Source organism: Ursus arctos, chromosome X (genome assembly GCF_023065955.2).
Source record: "Ursus arctos isolate Adak ecotype North America chromosome X, UrsArc2.0, whole genome shotgun sequence".
In the NCBI taxonomy this organism is placed as follows: Eukaryota; Metazoa; Chordata; class Mammalia; order Carnivora; family Ursidae; genus Ursus; species Ursus arctos.
In genome coordinates, this window is record NC_079873.1 from 74,216,683 (window position 1) to 74,235,183 (window position 18,501).

The 18,501-nt window shown below is 36.8% G+C and overlaps 1 protein-coding gene across 6 annotated transcripts in view; it reads left to right on the plus strand.

Moving 5' to 3' along the window:
- DIAPH2 (diaphanous related formin 2) overlaps positions 1–18,285 on the plus strand; it is a 992,113-nt gene extending 973,828 nt beyond the window's left edge. For all 6 annotated transcript variants that reach the window (XM_026483534.4, XM_026483533.4, XM_057313019.1 and 3 more), the window contains one exon: positions 13,122–18,285. In XM_026483534.4, the coding sequence (XP_026339319.2) occupies positions 13,122–13,186 (65 nt within the window). In that variant the 3' untranslated portion in view covers positions 13,187–18,285. The remainder of the gene's footprint in view (positions 1–13,121) is intronic.
- The last annotated feature ends 216 nt before the right edge of the window (positions 18,286–18,501 follow it).

The window sequence follows — 18,501 nt, forward strand, 5'->3', positions numbered from 1 at the left end:
TACTAAAATAGACTAGTTAGTACCCATTGGATTAATATTTCAAGCTGTGCTGTTTTCAAGATGTGTGATTATAACATGATGTAGAGTTCCAAAATGTTTCCTAAAAATACATGTTTGAAATGAAAATATAAATTATGGAAGATTATCTCCACCAGATATTAAAATATGTTATGAAAGAAATCAGATGGTATTGGCACAAACATAGTTGAAAAGATGTTTAGGTCAATGGAACAGAAATGTACACTAGTATAATAATTTAACATATGAAAAGAGGTATCATGAATCAGTGTAGAAATTCATGATTATTCAACAAAGGGTTCTGGGACAACCCATTTTCTCTCTGCAAGAAAAAACAAAGAAAGAAAACGAGAAATCAATATGGAAACTTACCTGACATTGTACAACAAAATAAATTCTAGATCGTTTAAATAGATAAATGTGAAAAAAAACAGACCTTACAAAACAAGAAGAGACAGTTGAATGTTAATCAGATGTCTCTAGCTAGAGAACGACTTTCTAAACTGAAAAATAAAGGAACAGATCACAGTGTAAAAGATCAATAGATTTAGCTACATAAAAAGAATAAAAATGAGTTCAGTCTGACAGTTATATTGGAAGACCCTGAACTCACCTCACCTCCTGCATAGACACACTGAATTTACACCTACATATAGAGCAATTCCTCCTGAAAAACTGCAGCCTGACTGAACAACTTATGCACAACAAAAGACAGAGGGACCACATAGAGAATGGCAGGAGAGATGGAGGCATGGTAATCATGAGAACCCCACCCCTGATGCTGCAAACTGCAGTGGGGAGGGATAGTACTGAGGGACTAGGAGAGGATTCCTCCACTCTGGGGCACAGTATAAAAGCTACAGTTTAAAAGGGAAACTAGAATATAAAGGAGCTGGCCCTAGAGCATCTGCCAAATGGCAGGGAAGCTGCTGGAATGCTCTCTCCAGGGTCAGAGGTGCTGGCAAGTGCCATTTACATTTCCTCTCCACTTTGATAGTGCAGACAGAAACAAGATCCAGATACCCTAGCCGGCCTCCCACCTCAGTGAGTCCCGTGCCCCTAGCCCACATCAGCCCCAACCATACCCCCAACATGACCCCAGTGAAGCGCATACTGGGAGACCAAAGGCCTGCACCCAATTCAGCTCCAGAGGACTCGCCAGGACACCCCATGCATACAGCATCTGAGGACCTCCCAGCCAGGGACCCCCTGCATGGAGTTGCATTAAGACATCTTGGCCTTTGCCCACCTAAGCTCCACCCATTCCACCAGGATAACCCTGCATGGAGCACCCCAAGACCACCTAGCCCATTCCCACCTCCACTCCTGCTGTCCATCCAGGGAGCCACCTGGACATAACATCTTGGGACCTCCTGGCCTATGCCTGCTTCTACTCCGGCCATCTTGCCAGGGTGCCCCCTGGGAGGAATGCCCCAGGAGCTCCAGCCTACACTCGCTTTGGCTCCAGCTGTCCTGCCAAGATGCCCTCTATGTAGAGAGCCCTGGGACCGTTAGCCCACTTCAGCTCCAGCATCCAACTAGGGTGGTCCTGGTGCATAGTGCCCCAAGACCCCCCAATCAGTCCCTCCTACAGCTCTGCCCAGCCAGCCAAAGCAATCAGGCACACATAGAGATGTTCCTACACAAGGCCCTTCCTTTAAAACTAAGATAAATAGCTGTTCTATGTAATTCATAGAAACAAGCACAGAAAGTCAAACTAAATGAGGAGACAGAGAAATATGCTCCATATGAAAGAACAAGACAAAACTTTAAAAAAAAAATAACTACATGAAATGAAGATAAGCAGTCTGCCTAATAAAGAGTTCAAAGTAATGGTCCTAAAGATGCTCACTGGACTTGAGAGGAGAGTGGATGAACTCAGAACTTCAAGAGATAAAAAATATTAAAAAGAACCAATCAGAGTTGAAGAATATAATAACTGAAATGAAAAATACACTAGAGGGAATGAACAGCTGATTGGAATATGCAGAAGAAGAGATCAGTGATCTGGAAGACAGGGTAATAGAAAGCACCCAAGCTGAACAGCAAAAAAATAATAATAATAATTTTTTAAAATGAGGACAGGTGGGGTGCCTAGGTGGCTCAGTCAGTTAAGTGTCTGCCTTTGGCTCAGGTCATGGTCCCAGGATCCTGGGATCAAGCCCAGCATTGGGCTCCCTGCGCAGTGGGGAGCCTGCTTCTCCCTCTGCCTGCCACTCCCCCTCCTTGTGCAAGCTCTCTCTCTCTTGCTGTCTCTCTCTGACAAATACATAAATAAAATCTTTAAAAAATAAAATTAAAAAAATTAAAAATGAGGACAGGTTAAGGGAACTCTGGGACAACATCAGGTGTATAAACAATCGCATTACGTGGGTCCTGGAGGGAGATAAGAGGAAAAAAGGGGCAGAAAGCTTATTTAAAGAAATAATAGCTGAAAACTTCCCTACCTGGGGAAAGAAACAGACATCCCAGGTCCAAAAATCACAGAAAACCCCCAAACAAGATGAACCCAAAAATGTCTACACTAAGACATGTATCGATGAAAACATCAAAGATTAAAGCTAAAGAGAGAAATCCTAAAAGCAGCAAGAAAAAGCAAATAAGTTGCTTTAAGGGAAGTCCCATATAGCTGATTTTTCAGTAGAAACTCTGCAGGCCAGAAGAGAATGGTATGATATATCCAAAGTGCTAAAAGGTAAAAACCTGCAGGCAAGAAAGCTCTACCTGGCAAGGTTATCATTCAGAATTGAAGGAGGGCAAGTTTCTCAGACAAACAAAGCTGAGATTTCATCACCACTAAATTGGCTTTACAAGAAACGTTAAAGGGACTTCTTCAAGAGAGAAAGGCCATAATTAGAAGAAAATTATGAAAGGAAAAAATTTCATGAGTATAAGCAAACATAGAGTAAAGGTATCAATCACTTATAAAGCTGGCATAAAGGCTAAAAGACAAACATAGTAAAATTAATTTTATCTAAAAAATAGTTAAGGGACTCACAAATAAAAAGATATAAAATATGACATATACACAAAACATGAAGGGGGAAGTAAAAATGTAATGCTTTTAGAATGTGTTTTAACTTAAGCAACCAACAACTTAATATAGAATGCTATATACTTAAGATGTTATAAATGAGCCTCATGATAACCAAAAACCTATAGTAGGTACAAAAGAGAGAAAGAGAGAAAGAGGAATCCAAGCGTAAGACTACAGAAAGTCATCAATCACAAGGGAAGAAAGCAAGAGAAGAAAGGAACAGGGAAGAAATTCAAAAACAATCAGACAACAATTAACAAAAGGGCAATAGTATGTAACTATCTATAATTATTTTAAATATAAATGATTTAAATGCTCCAATCAAAAGACATAGGGTGAAAGAATGAATACCAAAAAACCCACTTATTTATATGCTACCTACAATAGACTCACTTCAGACCTAAAGACATATACAGACTGAAAGTGACAGGATAGAGAAAAATCTTTCATGCAAATGAAAGTGAAAAAATGGGGTATTAATACTTATATCAGACGAAACAGAATTTAAAACAAAGACTGGAAGAAGAGACAAAGATGGACATTACATAATGGTAAAGAGGTCAATCCAACAAGAGGATATAACAATTGTAAATATCAATACACCCAACATAGGAGCACCTAAGTCCATAAAGCAATTATTAATAGACATAGAGAAATTGAAAGTAATACAATAATAATAGGGGACTTATTAAACATCCCATTTACATCAATGGATAGATCATCCAGACAGAAAATCAATAAGGGAACAGTAGCTTTGAACAACATCAGACCAGATGTACTTACCAGATATACACAGAACATTCCATCCAAAAACAGCAGAATACACATTCCTTTCAAGTGTACATGCAACATTCTCCGGGATAGATCACATGTTAGGCCACAAAACAAGTCTCAATAAATTTAAGAATATTCAAATCATATCAAGGGTCTTTTCTGACCACAACATATGAAACTAGAAATCAATTACAAGGAAAAACTGGAAAATATCCAAACTTATGGAGGCTAAACAACATGCTACTAAACAATCAGTGGGTCAACCAAGAAATCAAAGAGGAAATAAAAAAATACATGGGAACAAATGAAAATGAAAACACAACAGTCCAAAATATTTGGGACACCCAAAGCCATTCTAAGAGGGAATTTTATAGCAATACAAACCTACCTCAAAAATCAGAAAAATCTCAAATAAATAATCCAACCTGGTATCTAAAGGAAATAGAAAAAGAAGAACAAACAAAACCCAAACTTAGAAGGAAGAAAACAATAAAATTAGAGTGGAAATAAATGAAATATAGAGTAAAAAATTTTAAATTTAAAAGATCAATGAAACCAAGAGCTGTTCTCTGAAAAGATAAAAAAGACTGATAAACCTTTAGCCAGACACATCAAGAAAAAGATAAAAGACTCAAGTAAAATCAGAAATGAAAGAGAAGTGACAATGAACACCACAGAAATACAAAGGATTATAAGGGACTACTACAAAAAATCATATGCCAACAAATGGGACAACCGAGAAGAAATGGATAAATTCCTAGAAACATACAATCTTCCATAACTGAATGAGGAAGAAATAGAAAAATCTGAACAGACTGATAATAAAAATAAATCATTAATTTAAAAAGTGTGCAACAAAAAAAGTCCAGGACCAGATGTCTCCACAGGTGAATTCTATCAAACATTCAAACTATTCCAAAAAATAGAGGAAGGAAGGCTTCCAAATATATTCTTCAAGGCCCACATTACCCTTATGCCAAAACCTGACAAAGACACTGCAAAAATACTTACAGGCCAATATTCCTGATGAACATAGATTCAAAAGTCCTCAACAAAATGTTAGCAAATCAGATTCAACAATATACTTAAAAAAATATTCTCCACGATCAAGTAGGATTTATCTAGTGATACAAGGATGGTTCAATATCCACAAATCAATCAATGTAATGTATCACATTAACAAGAGAAAGGATAAGACCATATGATTATGTCAAGAGATGCAGAAAAAGCATTTAACAAAATTCAACAACTGTTCATGATAAAAAAAAATCTCAACAAAGTAGGGTTAGAGGGAACATACGTCAACATAATGACCATATCTGAAAAATGCATAATGAACATCATACCCAATGGTGAAAAACTGAAAGCTTTTCCTCTAATATCAGAAACAAGACAAGGGTGTCTACTGTGGTCACTTATATTCAACATACTACTGGAAATCCTAGCTGCAGCAATCATACAAAAAAAAGAAATAAATAAAATACTTCCAAATTGGTAAGGAATTAGTAAAACTATCATTATTTGCAGATGACGTATTACTATATAGAGAGACAGCTCTAAAGATTTCACCAGAAAACTATTATATAAGAAATAAATTTGGTGAATTTGCAGGATGCAAAATTAATATATAGAAATCCAAATCTTTTTTTTTTTAGATTTATTTATTTATTTTAGAGAGAGAGAGCGTGACCAGGGGTAGGGGCAGAGGGAGAGAATCTTCAAGCATACTCCCCACTGAGCAGCGAGCCCGACTTGATGCTCTGTCTCACGACCCATGAGATCTTGACCTGAGCCAAAACTGAGAGTTGGGCACTCAACCGACTGAGCCACCCAGGCACTCTGAAATCTATTGCATTTCTCTTCAGTAATAACAAAGTAGCAGAAAGAGAAATTAAGAAAACAATCCCATTTACAACTGAACCAGAAAGAACACTGAGGAATAAATTTAACCAAGGTGAAAGACCTGTACTTTGAAATCTATAAAACATTGATGAAAGAAATTGAAGACAACACAAACAATGGAAAGATATTCTATGCTCATGGATTGGAAGAACCAATATTTTAAAAATGTTGATACTGCCCATAGCAATCTACAGATTCAATATAATCCCTATCAAATAACCAGTAGCATTTTTTTCACAGAACTAGAACAAATAATCCTAAAGTTTGTAAGGAATCACAAAAGACCCCAAATAGCCATGACAGGCTTGAAAAAGAAAAATGAAGCTCGAGGTATTACAATTCCAGATTTCAAACTATACTACAAAGCCATAGTAATCAAAACAGTATGGTACTGGTACAAAAATAGACATGTAGATCAATAAAACAGAATAGAGAGCTCAGAAATATACCTACGCTTATATGGTCAGTTAACTAATGACAAAAGAGGCAAGAATATGCAATGGGAAAAAGACGGTCTCTTCAAAAACCGTGTTTGGGAAACTGGTCAACAACATGCAAAAGAATGAAACTGGACCACTTTCTTGCACCATACAAAAATATAAAGTCAAAATTGAAAACTTAAATGTCAAACCTGAAACCATAAAACCCCTAAAAGAAAAGATAAGCAGTTCTTCTTTTTTTTTTTTTCATTTTTAAAGGAACCTCCATACTGTCTTCCATAATGGCTATACCAACTTACATTTCCACCAACAGTGCGTAAGGGTTCCCTTTTCTCACATCCTCACGAACACTTGTTATTCCTCGTCTGTTTTTATACTAGCCATTGTGACTGGTGTTAGGTCATATCACACTGTGGTCCTGATTTGCATGTACCATACAGTTCAATAATTTCACTACTGAGAATTTACACGAAGAAAGAGAAAACACTAATTTGAAAAAATATAAGCCCCTATGTTTATTGCAGCATTATTTACAACAGCAAGATACGGAAGCAACCTAAGTATGCATCAACTGATGAATGGAGAAAGAAGATACACACACACACACACACACACACACAATGGAATATTAGCCATAAAAGAATGAAAACCCACCATTTGTGACAACATAGGTGGACCTAGAGGGTATTACACTAAGTAAAATAAGTCAGACAAAGACGAATACCATGTGATTTCGCTTATATGTGGAATCTAAAAACAAAATAAATGAACAACAAAAAGCAGAATGAAACAAACTCATAAATACAGAGGACAAACTGGTGTTTCCAGAGCAGAGGGCAGTAGGGAGATGGGCAGAAAAGGGAAGAGTATTAAGAGGTACAAACTTCCAGTTATAAAATAAGTCAGGGGGGTGAAAGATACAGCATAGGAAATATAGTCAATAATATTGCAGTAACATTGTATGGTGATAGATGGTAACTACACTTATCATGGTTGGCACTGCATAGTGTATAGAATTGTCTAGTCACTGTGTTGTACACCTCAGACATTTAACATCATGTGTCAACTATAATTCAATAATAAAAATTAAAAAATCAAGTATAATGGGGAAAAAAAACCATATTTCTAAAAACCCACAACACAAACTAGGTAATCAACAAACTAAGAAAAAGTTCTAACAAATATTTAAATTGGTTACTATCTTTAATATGTAGATTCCGGAATAAAAACAAAACCAAAACCTAAGACCCCAGGAGATTAATGGCCAAGGGACCTGGCCAGCATTTAAAGGAAGATATATAGATAATAACATATGGAAAATTCCACTTTACAAGGATTTGAAGAAATGCAAAAAGAACAAATCAGATACCATTAATCACTTTTCATATTAGCACATTTTAAAAAGATTAATACTCAACAATGTGATAGCACAAATTAATGTACTTACTGCCAATTGGATTTAAATTAATACAACTACTCTGGAATTCAATTTGGACTTAATTTTGCATACTTAACAAAGCCACTTCCATACATGGTATATATAAAGATATAAGGATGTTCATGGTGAGGCTTTTATAATAGAAAAAAAATGGGAACAACTTAAACATCCAGCAGTAGAGAAATGGTTAACCAAATTGCGGTGTATTTATATAAAATAAAAAGAAGATTATATGGCCATTAAAAATCAGGTTTTCAATATCATGTTTCAGGAGTTTAATGGCATGGAAAATTTCTACAATAAAATGTTAAGTGAAAATATAGAATACCAAATTGCACATATGGTTTAAGTTCAAAATATATACATATCTTGGGGTGCCTGGGTGGCTCAGTTGGTTAAGCATCTGACTCTTGGTTTCTGCTCAGGTCATGATCTCAGGGTCATGAGATCAAGCCCCTCGTTGGGCTCCCCATTGGACATGGAGCCTGCTTAAAATTCTCTCTCTCCCTCTGCCCCTCCCTCCCACTCGTGTATGTGTGTGTGTGTGTGCACACGCGTGCGTGCACGTGCTCACTCTCTGTCTCTCAGAAAAGTATGTATTTTAAAGACACTATCACTGTTCTGGTAAGAGTGAAGAGAACAAATCTGGTCAACTAATGGGTCAGTTGGCTGTCCTCCACCAAGAGATTAGGCCCAAGCCTAATTCAGCTGTTACCTTCCAGTCAATTCTAGCAAGTGAGAAATTTTATCAATTTAGGATCCCAAACATCACGGAGAAAAACAAACCAAACAGCTTTAGAATCATGGGACATAAGAGGAAAAATGTACGTTTATATGAGACAATTTTAGTATTACGGTCTAAGATGAATTATCTTTCTTTCATCAGTGTTTGGAAAGCAAACATCTACCCAATAGACATTTCCTGAAGCACCTTTAGTTTTCTTGGTTTTCTTAGCCTAAGCTGCATAAACCCAGTCCTCTGCTCTATGTGTTGGAAATAATGCCTACCCATTGATAGTCAATCTACCACACCATTACTTTTTAAGAGCTTTGGGGAAAACAAAGTGCATAGTAAATCACAGAGGTTTTCTTTTACTTTGTTTTCTCGCATTAAAATTGGATATTTTGTAATACAATATACAGTATATACCAAACACATTTATTTTATGTTACTCTGCTGGGAGGATAAAGTGCATTATGTTAGCTTACCATTGATACATCTACATGCCTATGAGTACCAGGAAGGAAAGTGTTGTTCCATAGACAACAGATAGATTCCTAATCTGAAGCAAAGTAAATAATGAATGTGGCCTTCCTATCACAGTTTTTCAATCTCAACTTGTCCTACTTTTGATGTATACAAGATATTTCCTTGTACCTTTGGCATACACTGACTTTGTGAAGGATTAATTGTACATTTTCAGGTTACATACCATAGGCTTGAGTACTTTTTCTGTCTCACATAGTGTTTGGCTAAGCTTTATCTATAATATGTTTATTCCTCAGTTATTTCACTTGACAAAGTTTTCAGTAAGAAGGAAATTAGTGATGTAAATTTAGCTATTGGTCTGAAACTTTGGAACGTTCAGGTATTTCTTGGATGATGTGCTTTGTACATAGTTGCTGAATAAATGATTGCATGAATGAATTTTAGATCAATACAGTAATGGGTTTAATCCATTTACTAATGTAGAACTCAGTAGGGAAGGTTTTGAGATGAATGTCAAATCAGTTTATATTCAGAAAAAGCATAAAGATTATTGCTGTTAGGACAGTGGAGAAACCTTGACATTGGTTTGAACTGGTTAACCTGATACTCAGAATGTGTGGAAGCATGTTAAAGCTGGGCCATGTATTCATATTCTCTTTTTGTGACAGATTGGAATAGTGTTTTATTTTTGACCACCCGTCCTCCATAGAATGCACATTTTTATATAACTATGGCCCTCTCCAACTTCCATTATGACCAGACACTCTCTGTAATATCAGAATCTTCACCTTCATATGGGGCATATTTCAAAGACAAGCCTTTGATGATCAAAGAGAATACCCAACTCTGGTGGATTTGGAAGGTACATCTTGGGACTGACATCTCAGGCTTTACTGCTTTGTTAGTTGTTGTTTTTTACAAACAATAGAATTTCTTAATTCTTAGATCATGAGGATATATTAGACACTGTAGGCTTTCTTATTTCCTATCATACGTTACCTCATACATTAAGAAAATGAAAGCAGAGAAAGAGTATGACAAATCATATTCCCCCATCCTCTAACAAAATGTGTTTTCCTGTATCTCATTGCACAATATCCCCAACAAGTATACAAACATAGACAGATGCCTCCTACTTTTTCCTTTCTTTGGTTTCTAAAAAGACAACAGGCAAATCGGAAAGGGAAGGCACTGTTTGTTAACAAAGCCCTCCACGTCATCTCAGGTGAGTACATATGTTTTAAACTATTGACTTTTCAGAGGAGAGGCCCTTATTTTTGCCATCCAAACTATTCTAGTATCAGTAGTGTTGGGAGAATAAGACTAGTTATAAAAGTGAATTTGGGGGCGCCTGGGTGGCTCAGTCGCTTAAGCATCTGCCTTTGGCTCAGGTCATGATCCCAGGGTCCTGGGATGGAGCCCCACACAGGGCTCCCTGCTCAGCGGGGAGCCTGCCTCTCAACCTCTCCCTCCTCTACCCAGCGCCCCCCACCCCACCGCCCATGCTCTCTCTTGTGCACTGTCTCTCACATGTGCTCTCTCTCTCTCAAATAAATAAAACCTTTTAAAAAAGTGAATTTTGTTCAGTCTGGGTCTTCTACAACTCTCAAATCATCACATGAGCATCCACTTCCTCCATCTACATCTCCAAATAGGAAATACAGTCACTCTCAAATCACCCAAATTACTTTATCACCTCTGGCAGCAATAATATGTAATATTTGCTTTCTCATAAATTTGATATCAACTTTGTGCCCTTACCTTATCAGGGTCACACCAGATTTTTACCCCTTTAGTATCTAATACTATAATTATAGGACTTTTATTTCAACCAATTCACTGATTTTCAATCTTTGCCTCAAAGAAGACATGAATTTGAGCATGAGAAGTTTCCATCATTAGATTGCAAGCTATTAAGAGTGTGAAAAAAGATGAATATATATATTCATATCGTATATATTTATAAACATGTTATCTTCTGAAGTGCACTTTTCTGCCTGATCCATACAAATCTAGAGTACATTCTGCACCTAAACTATAGTTTTAATATAAATGCAGAAAATTGTAATTTGATTACAAAATCCAGGTTAGTCGTTGTAGCCATTGTTTCTAATGGCATTTTTTTTCCATAAATAAGTTTGTACATTGACATTTCAAAAATACGTGGTAACCTTTCCAGAATTGCTTCCTCTTATAATTATCTCATTAACATAGGGATCAGTTCTTTACCAAAAATATAGAGAGAGAGAGAAGGAAGAGAGGGAGGAAATGTAGAATAATTCTCTCTTGTGTGTGCCAAGAGCTAGATTTGGGCCCTGAACCGGTTTTTATCCTGTCTTCCACTATCCTTGCCTCAGTGTCCTTTACTCAGTTCATTTTCACCTGAAATTGTATTTTCTCATACCAAATGCTACCAATAAGTGAATCCTGACACCACATCATTTAATGCTATGAGTCTGGGTTTTTTAATGTGGTACTTGTCTTAAATCTAGTGGGCTGTGAGTGATGGTATGGGAAGCCAGTGGCATTCCTGAGTGCAATGCCAATTGACTTTAGTGTGTAGGACCACCAAGGCACAAGCCCTTTTTTGAGCTGGGACAATCCTCTGAGAATGGTACCATCATTCTTGTATCTGATGGCTTTTAATACTGAATGTTTAAATACTAGCAAAGCATGGGTAACCATTATATTATAATCTCATTTTCAATGTTTTCTAAGAAGTCCCAAACCAATCTGTATGCAAACTAGTGACATCTAAGTAATAAGCCCTTTATCTAGGAATGTTATCTTCACATTTTTTGCTGAAATTGTGACCTATATCACAAACTACATAATGAGTTTTTTTAATGGTATCTTTAAAAGAATACCCAAATAATCCTTCACTCAGATATATCTCTGAACAGAGAAAATGCCTTTCTTTCTCACCTCTCAGTGATACTATTACATTTATAATGCACTTCAAGCTTATGGCTGGTTGGCTCAGTGCAGTCATATGTGGTAATAACAAGGCCAAGGTCATAGAAGCCAGTTAGCTTTGTTCTGTGTACTAACTACAGACTACCAGGAATCAGTCCATAGACACTAGCACAGAGCAGAAAGGTACCACAGCAAACCTCAGCACTTCTCATAGTCCATCCTTCTCATGAGATAGGCAAGATGTGTTCTTTGGGCATCAGCATTTCAGGGAGGATGTGGTCAGGAGCAACATCTATCTTTGAACAAAGGAGTCCTGATATTTAGGCATTAACTTTGCATTATAATCCCCCATCATACTACTGGTTTGCTGTGTAACCTTCATCACTAAAGCAGAAATAATAGGGTAGAATGAAATAGACTTATCTCCCAGGGATGTTGAGTGAATTAGCAAATTAACAAGTGTGAAGTGTTAGCATTATGTAAGTGCTGTAAGTGCTGATGGTTGTCATTATTTCGAGGGACCTAGTCTCATTTTAAATAGAGAATCTAAGTACATTATGCTTTTGTCAGAAAGGGATTTTCACCCACATCAATTGCATTTAAGTTGAGCATAAAACAGAGGTGATAATAACATAGTAGTGATCATCACAATGCAGAGCCGTAAACCTTTTTTCTATTAAAGGTAAAAGTATTTTGAGCAACTATCAGTGCTTTTAAACTTTGCTTTCCAGGCTTTGTGCCAACAATTATCTCTACAGCGATTATTCTTCCTGTGATGGGTGAGGGGAATAGGACCTATTCATTATTCATGCCCATAACGACTTATATAATATATTGAATATGTTTACATCATACAGTCAGGCAAAGATTCAGTAGCTCGTTGGATTGGCACGTATTGCCATCATGGTTAAAAAAATAAAAATTCTTTTCTGCTCTGCCTACCCTGGTGTCCTCTAGAGGTAGCCCATATACAGATTGAAAACTCATGGGGGAAAAAAAGAAAACTCGTGGGGAATTGAAAATAGAAGTGCTTTCCGACAAAAGGTACTGTACATACATAGACCCTTTCAATTTGACATCTTTACCAAGGAATTTTGTTGTCACCTGCAATTTCCAAGGGGACTGTGCTTGAGAGAATTCTTCCATTTCTTTCATCACTCTGATTTCACTTACCAAGAAAAGTTATTTATTGCTGATTGCAGGACTCTTGAACTCAGCCTGGGAGCTGCAGCATGAACTCCTCAGATCTGGGCTCTTTGTTACTTATTTACATATTCATTTGAAGTGATTTTCAGGACAATTTGAAAACCTCTCTTGACCCGACATTGTATAATAGCCAAGATCTAAAGCTCATGTGTTTTAGTTCTTTTTCTCTCTGTCTTACAGATAACAGACGAGTACCTTTGGAAAGGTCCCGCTCTCGCCACAATGGAGCTATCTCATCTAAGTGAATCCTGATGCCAAAGAATATGACAGTATTTAAGTAAACAAAATCATAACATTTTGAGAAGAACAAAATATCCCCTCAAGGGATAGAGAAGAAATTAGTGCATTTCTGCAAGGATCAAGCTAAGCTGGGTGAAATAGCATGTATTTGTATTTGTAAAGCTATTGCAAGATGCCTCTCACAATTATACTAATACAAACACAATTACAAGGATTATAAAACATGTGTTCCATTTTAGTGTAAAGATGTGTATTATTTGTTATTGTGTGTGACCTGATGGTAATGATGAAATGTATAAGAAATTCAAAAACATTCATTTTGTCAAAAAATTACAATGTTAATCAAATTTGCAGGTCACCCCCCCCCAAAAAAAAGGAAAAGAAAGGGATAGAAAGAAAGAATTATTCAATGTCTGCTTCTGATTCCTGTTACATAGAAAAAGAAAAGGCCAATGAAAATGTGTGTATTAATTATTTGGAGAGGTACTCTGTAAGAGAAGCCATTTTGGAAGCTAAAAAAAAGTACTGCTTCAACCCCATGAATTTATTTAGAATCTTATCTCAAGTGAAAGCTGATGGATTCATCTGCTTTGGCTGAAATTAAACTTATCATTAATCTAGAGTTTCAGCATGATGTTGCAGGCACTTATCATTGCTAAAAATAAACCAGAGTTTAACAGAAGCAGTTAGAGAAAGTGATTTAAACTTCATTTTAAGAGGTATTTTCTAATTATGCACATATATCTACTTTATACAAATACTTCATATGACTATTTTTTGAGAAAAACCTCACATTTAATGTTTATTCTGGGATGAACCTGAAAATTCTGTTACCTTTATTAAGATTTTTAAAACGTAAATATTGATTCCTGTTCTCTGTGGTTTATTTCTTCTATTGCTTCTTTCTCCCATGACCCCCATGAAAGCAGGGAATAGAGTTTCTAAAAGACCTGAGAGGAAAAGATTTCTCTCTGCAGGCAGCAGAAAACTGTCTGAAAGGTCAACTGTTTTATCTGCCTTTCTACTCCCCTTTCCTATTCTTCCTTGGTGGTCTGAAGAAGAAAAAAAATTATATGTATGTATGTGTATATATGTGTATATGTTTATATCTCTTGCTACAGTAATTCCACATCCCAGTGACTAAGTGAACTTCTCAATCATCATCATACTTACTTACCTTATATTAACAAATTAAAATGATGCTGCCAAAACAACCCTAGGAGAAAAAACATGCTTTACATTTTTCTGAAATAGATGAAGGCATAGAAGTTATACTTAACTTACTTGTCTATTACTTTAAAATATGCATTGAAATAATGTAGTATAACTGCTCTGGAGTATAATTTTAAAACTAATCCATGCAGATGATTGTCATTACTGTAAAAAAAATTCTTATATGTATATTTCTTATATAGAAGATCCTATTTCTACTTCTCCAAAGCACATTACAGATATTCAGAAAGAACAAACGACTGGTTTGGCAAGTCACCAATTGAAATAATGTAAACAAGTGACCAATAATTCAGTCTCCTTTATATAGATGTATAATGATTCAAATTGCTACCTTTTCCTCCAGTGCATTCTTACTTGGGTATGATATTTTAAAAATCTCTGAAGCTGCTACAATAGAGAAATCAAAAAGAATAACAGTATCTGAGATTTTGCAGTTTTATCCTATCTTGACACGCACACATATGCATACATAAACAAGTTTGAGGGACATATCAATTTCATACACTTTTTCTTAACAACAGCAAAGATACTCAAATTTATGTAAATAATTAATGTGTGTATTTTTGACTTCACAAAATCTTTTCTGAAATCTTCATGGTATGGCCTGAGTCCTTTGGTAGCCTTTCAGGCTGTAGGAAAATGGTATATTGAAATAGTAACCCTGACTAAAATTTAGGGGCATTTGCCATGCCATATTATCAGGATGGTCAGGAGAAAAAAAAGATGGTCAGGATAAAAATACTGATGCGTATCACCTCTTCGAGATGTGAACTTGCCTTATTTTTTAGTTTGTGAAAAAAATGAATGAAATACTATTATTCATAAATTATATATTTGTATTTAGAGAAATTCCACATGGTTTTCACAAACAGTATGGAACCTTTCAGGGTCTTTCGTGAAGTTCCAATAATTGAGTTAAAGGATTTACTTCCCAGATTTATAATGGTCCTGCTTTAGCCATTTGCAGTTTTGTTTGAGATTGAAAATTATCACCAGAAAAAGCACATAGTAACATTTTTAGTATAGAACCAAATTACACTAAAGTCTTTTGTTGGGTTTATTACTGCCACAGTGAGAAGCACCAGTTTATGCAGATTTTCTTCAGAATGATTTTTTAAAATACAAAATCCTTAAAATGTTTACTAGTTGCATTAGTTTCCTTTGGCTGCTGTAACAAAGTACCACAAACTTGGCGGCTTAACACATGAGAAATGTATTCCCTCATGGTGCCTGTGGCAAAATGTCCAAAATGAAGGGCTGTGCTCCCTCCAAAGTCTCTAGAGGAAAATCTTCCCTTGCCTCTTCCAGCATGTAGTGGCTATTGGCTTTCCTTGGGCTATGGCTACATCCGTCTCTGCTCCATCTTCAAATCACTCTCTCCTCTGTGTAGCTAATCTTCCTGTGCCTCTCTTATAAGATCCTTTTTCCTAATAAGGTAACATTCACAGGTTCTGGGAGTTAGGATGTGGACATACCTTTTTGGAGGCACCCCAGCCCAATACAGTCTGCCCTCTGGCCCCCCAAATTTGTATCTGTCCCATGTGCAAAATATATTCACCCCATCTCAACGTTCCCAAAAGTCTCAACCCATTACAACATCAACTCAAAATCTAAAAGCTCATCCAAACATCATCAGTTCGATAGTCCCAAATCTCATCGTCTAGATCATCTAAATCAGGTATAGATGAAAATCCTGGGGCAAAATTCCTCTCCAAATGTGAGTCAATGAAGCAGAACACGTTATCTTCTTCCAAAATACAATGGTGGAACAGACATAGGGCAATAGTTATAGACAGTCCTATTTCGAAACAGGGCAAATGGAAGTAGAAAGAAGTCACATGGCCTGATGACCTTCAAAATTCAACCAGGCAAAATCCCCTTAGGTTTCTTGGCCTGACAATCCTACTTGTTTCAGGACTCCATCCTTTAAGCCTGCAGTTCTGGCCTCTTGGCCCATGGATCAAGTCTCCATCTCTGTGCCCATGGTTTGCATTTATGCCTCTGCTCCCCTGCCTCTGTACCTGCGGTTCCACTCGGAGAATGACCCTTTATATTGAAGGGTAGCACATGTTTGCAGCTTTATCATCCTCTTTCTTGCCTGTAAAACTTCGGCAGTCTGACAACCTTCTCTCATTTTGTCCTATCTCAGTCCTTTTCAGGCCAAGCCAGAACTGTTTCTCAAAAACTTTGTGGACCTCCGTGTATGTCAAATTGATTCAACATTTAGTCCTCACAGATCTTCGCTGCATAATGCCATCTCTATTCTTGGCTTCTGTTGAGATGGTTGAGCGGATCCATGAGTCAATGACTAATCTCTTCAACACTAGCCAGAGGTTGGTTTTATCTCCAGAGCACACTATCCTAATAGTGCATCAGCTAATTTTAGCATCTTTTGCAATCTGAATAGGCTCAGAATTTCCTGAATTATCAAGTGCTAGTTCCTTTCTGCTAACAATTACTTCCTCAATTTACCTCTTTCCTCTTGTATTTTACTATAAGCTCAAAAAGAAAATAGGCCCTACCTCCAACACTTCGCTTGGAAATCTCAGCTTATCCAAGTTCATCACTTACAAATCTACTTTCCACACAACTGTTGGAAACAATTCAGATAAGCTCTTTGCCACTATATAACAAGAATCACCTTCCCCCTAGGTTCCAGTAAAATGTTCCTCAGTTCCTTCTGAGCTCACCAGAAGCACCTTTAACATTCATATTTCCAACAGCAGTGTATGTTTTTTTCTATCAAATGCATCACAATTCTTCCAGCCTCTACCCGTTATTTACTCCAAAGGCACTTCCACATTTTTAGTTATTCATTATAGGAGTACCTTAATTCTTGTTACCAAATTCTGTGTTAGGTTCCTGTGGCTGCTGTAACAATATACAAAACATGGTAGCTTAACACAACAGAAATTTATTCCTTTATTTTGGGGGGGGCCTAAAGTCCTAAATTGGGGTCTTGTCAGGTCTGTACTCCCTCTGGAAACTCCAGAAGAAAATCTGGTCCTAGTCTCTTCCAGTTTCTTGTGACTGTCATTCTTTCCTTGGCTTGTGGCCAAATCTCTCTCTGCTCTGTTTTCACATTTCTTTTCCTTCTGTATATCGAATCTACCTCTGCCTCTCTCTTATAAGAACATTTGTTGTGGCATTTAGGACCCAGCTGGTTAATCCATAAAAATCTCCTCATCTCAATATTCTTAACTGAATTGGATCTGTAAAGACCCTTTTTCCAAATAACGTAACATCACAGGTTCCAGGAATTAGAACATGGTCATATCTGGGGGAAGCCATCATTTAGCTCACTACACTAGTCACTGCACATAAATGTACTTTTCACTTTTTAAAATGTGTTCTTGGTGCTTAAACCAAACTCAAGGTTTCCTCTAAAAGCTATTGTTTGTACAGGCTACTGCATGTTTTGATGTTAAATAGCTGAACAGGCTATTCCAAAATTTGGTTGTACTTTTGCTACTATGGCCAATGCTTAGCTTGAAAAAAATAATTGGTTCCAACTCTGAGCTCTGGTGTTTCCCTTCTGCTCCTTTTGTGGAATCTTTGACGAGATGTCTTCATAATGCAGGCATAAAACTACCTCTGATACAGAAAGGTTCTTTACAAGCTGACTTTAGATATTGTGAATCCCTCAGCTGAAGGGAGAGGTGACAGCAAAGCCTGCTTTGAATGGGTATTGAGGGAGACTGTACCCATACAAGACACCCAGAAGAAGTATTTCAGTAGCAATAGAACTGTGGATTCATGCTCTCATTTTGCTTCAGATTAACCACCTGCCTCTTCACAGGACCAAGAATGATTTGCAACCTATATGTAATGCATACTTACTTATTAAATAAAGTTAAGATAATACATTCAATGTTGTCTGCCTATGATAATATTAAGGATGAGTGAAAAGGCATAAACTGAAGTATAAAGACAGGATGTAAGAACATTTTAGAAGGAGAAGCTTCAACTGAACAGAAGTACAAGAGTGTTCCTGGTTTTTTTTTTTTAAGATTTTTTGAGAGAGAGAGAGCACAAGCAAGGGTTAGGGGCAGAGGGAAAGGGAGCAGCAGACTCCCCGCTCAGCAGG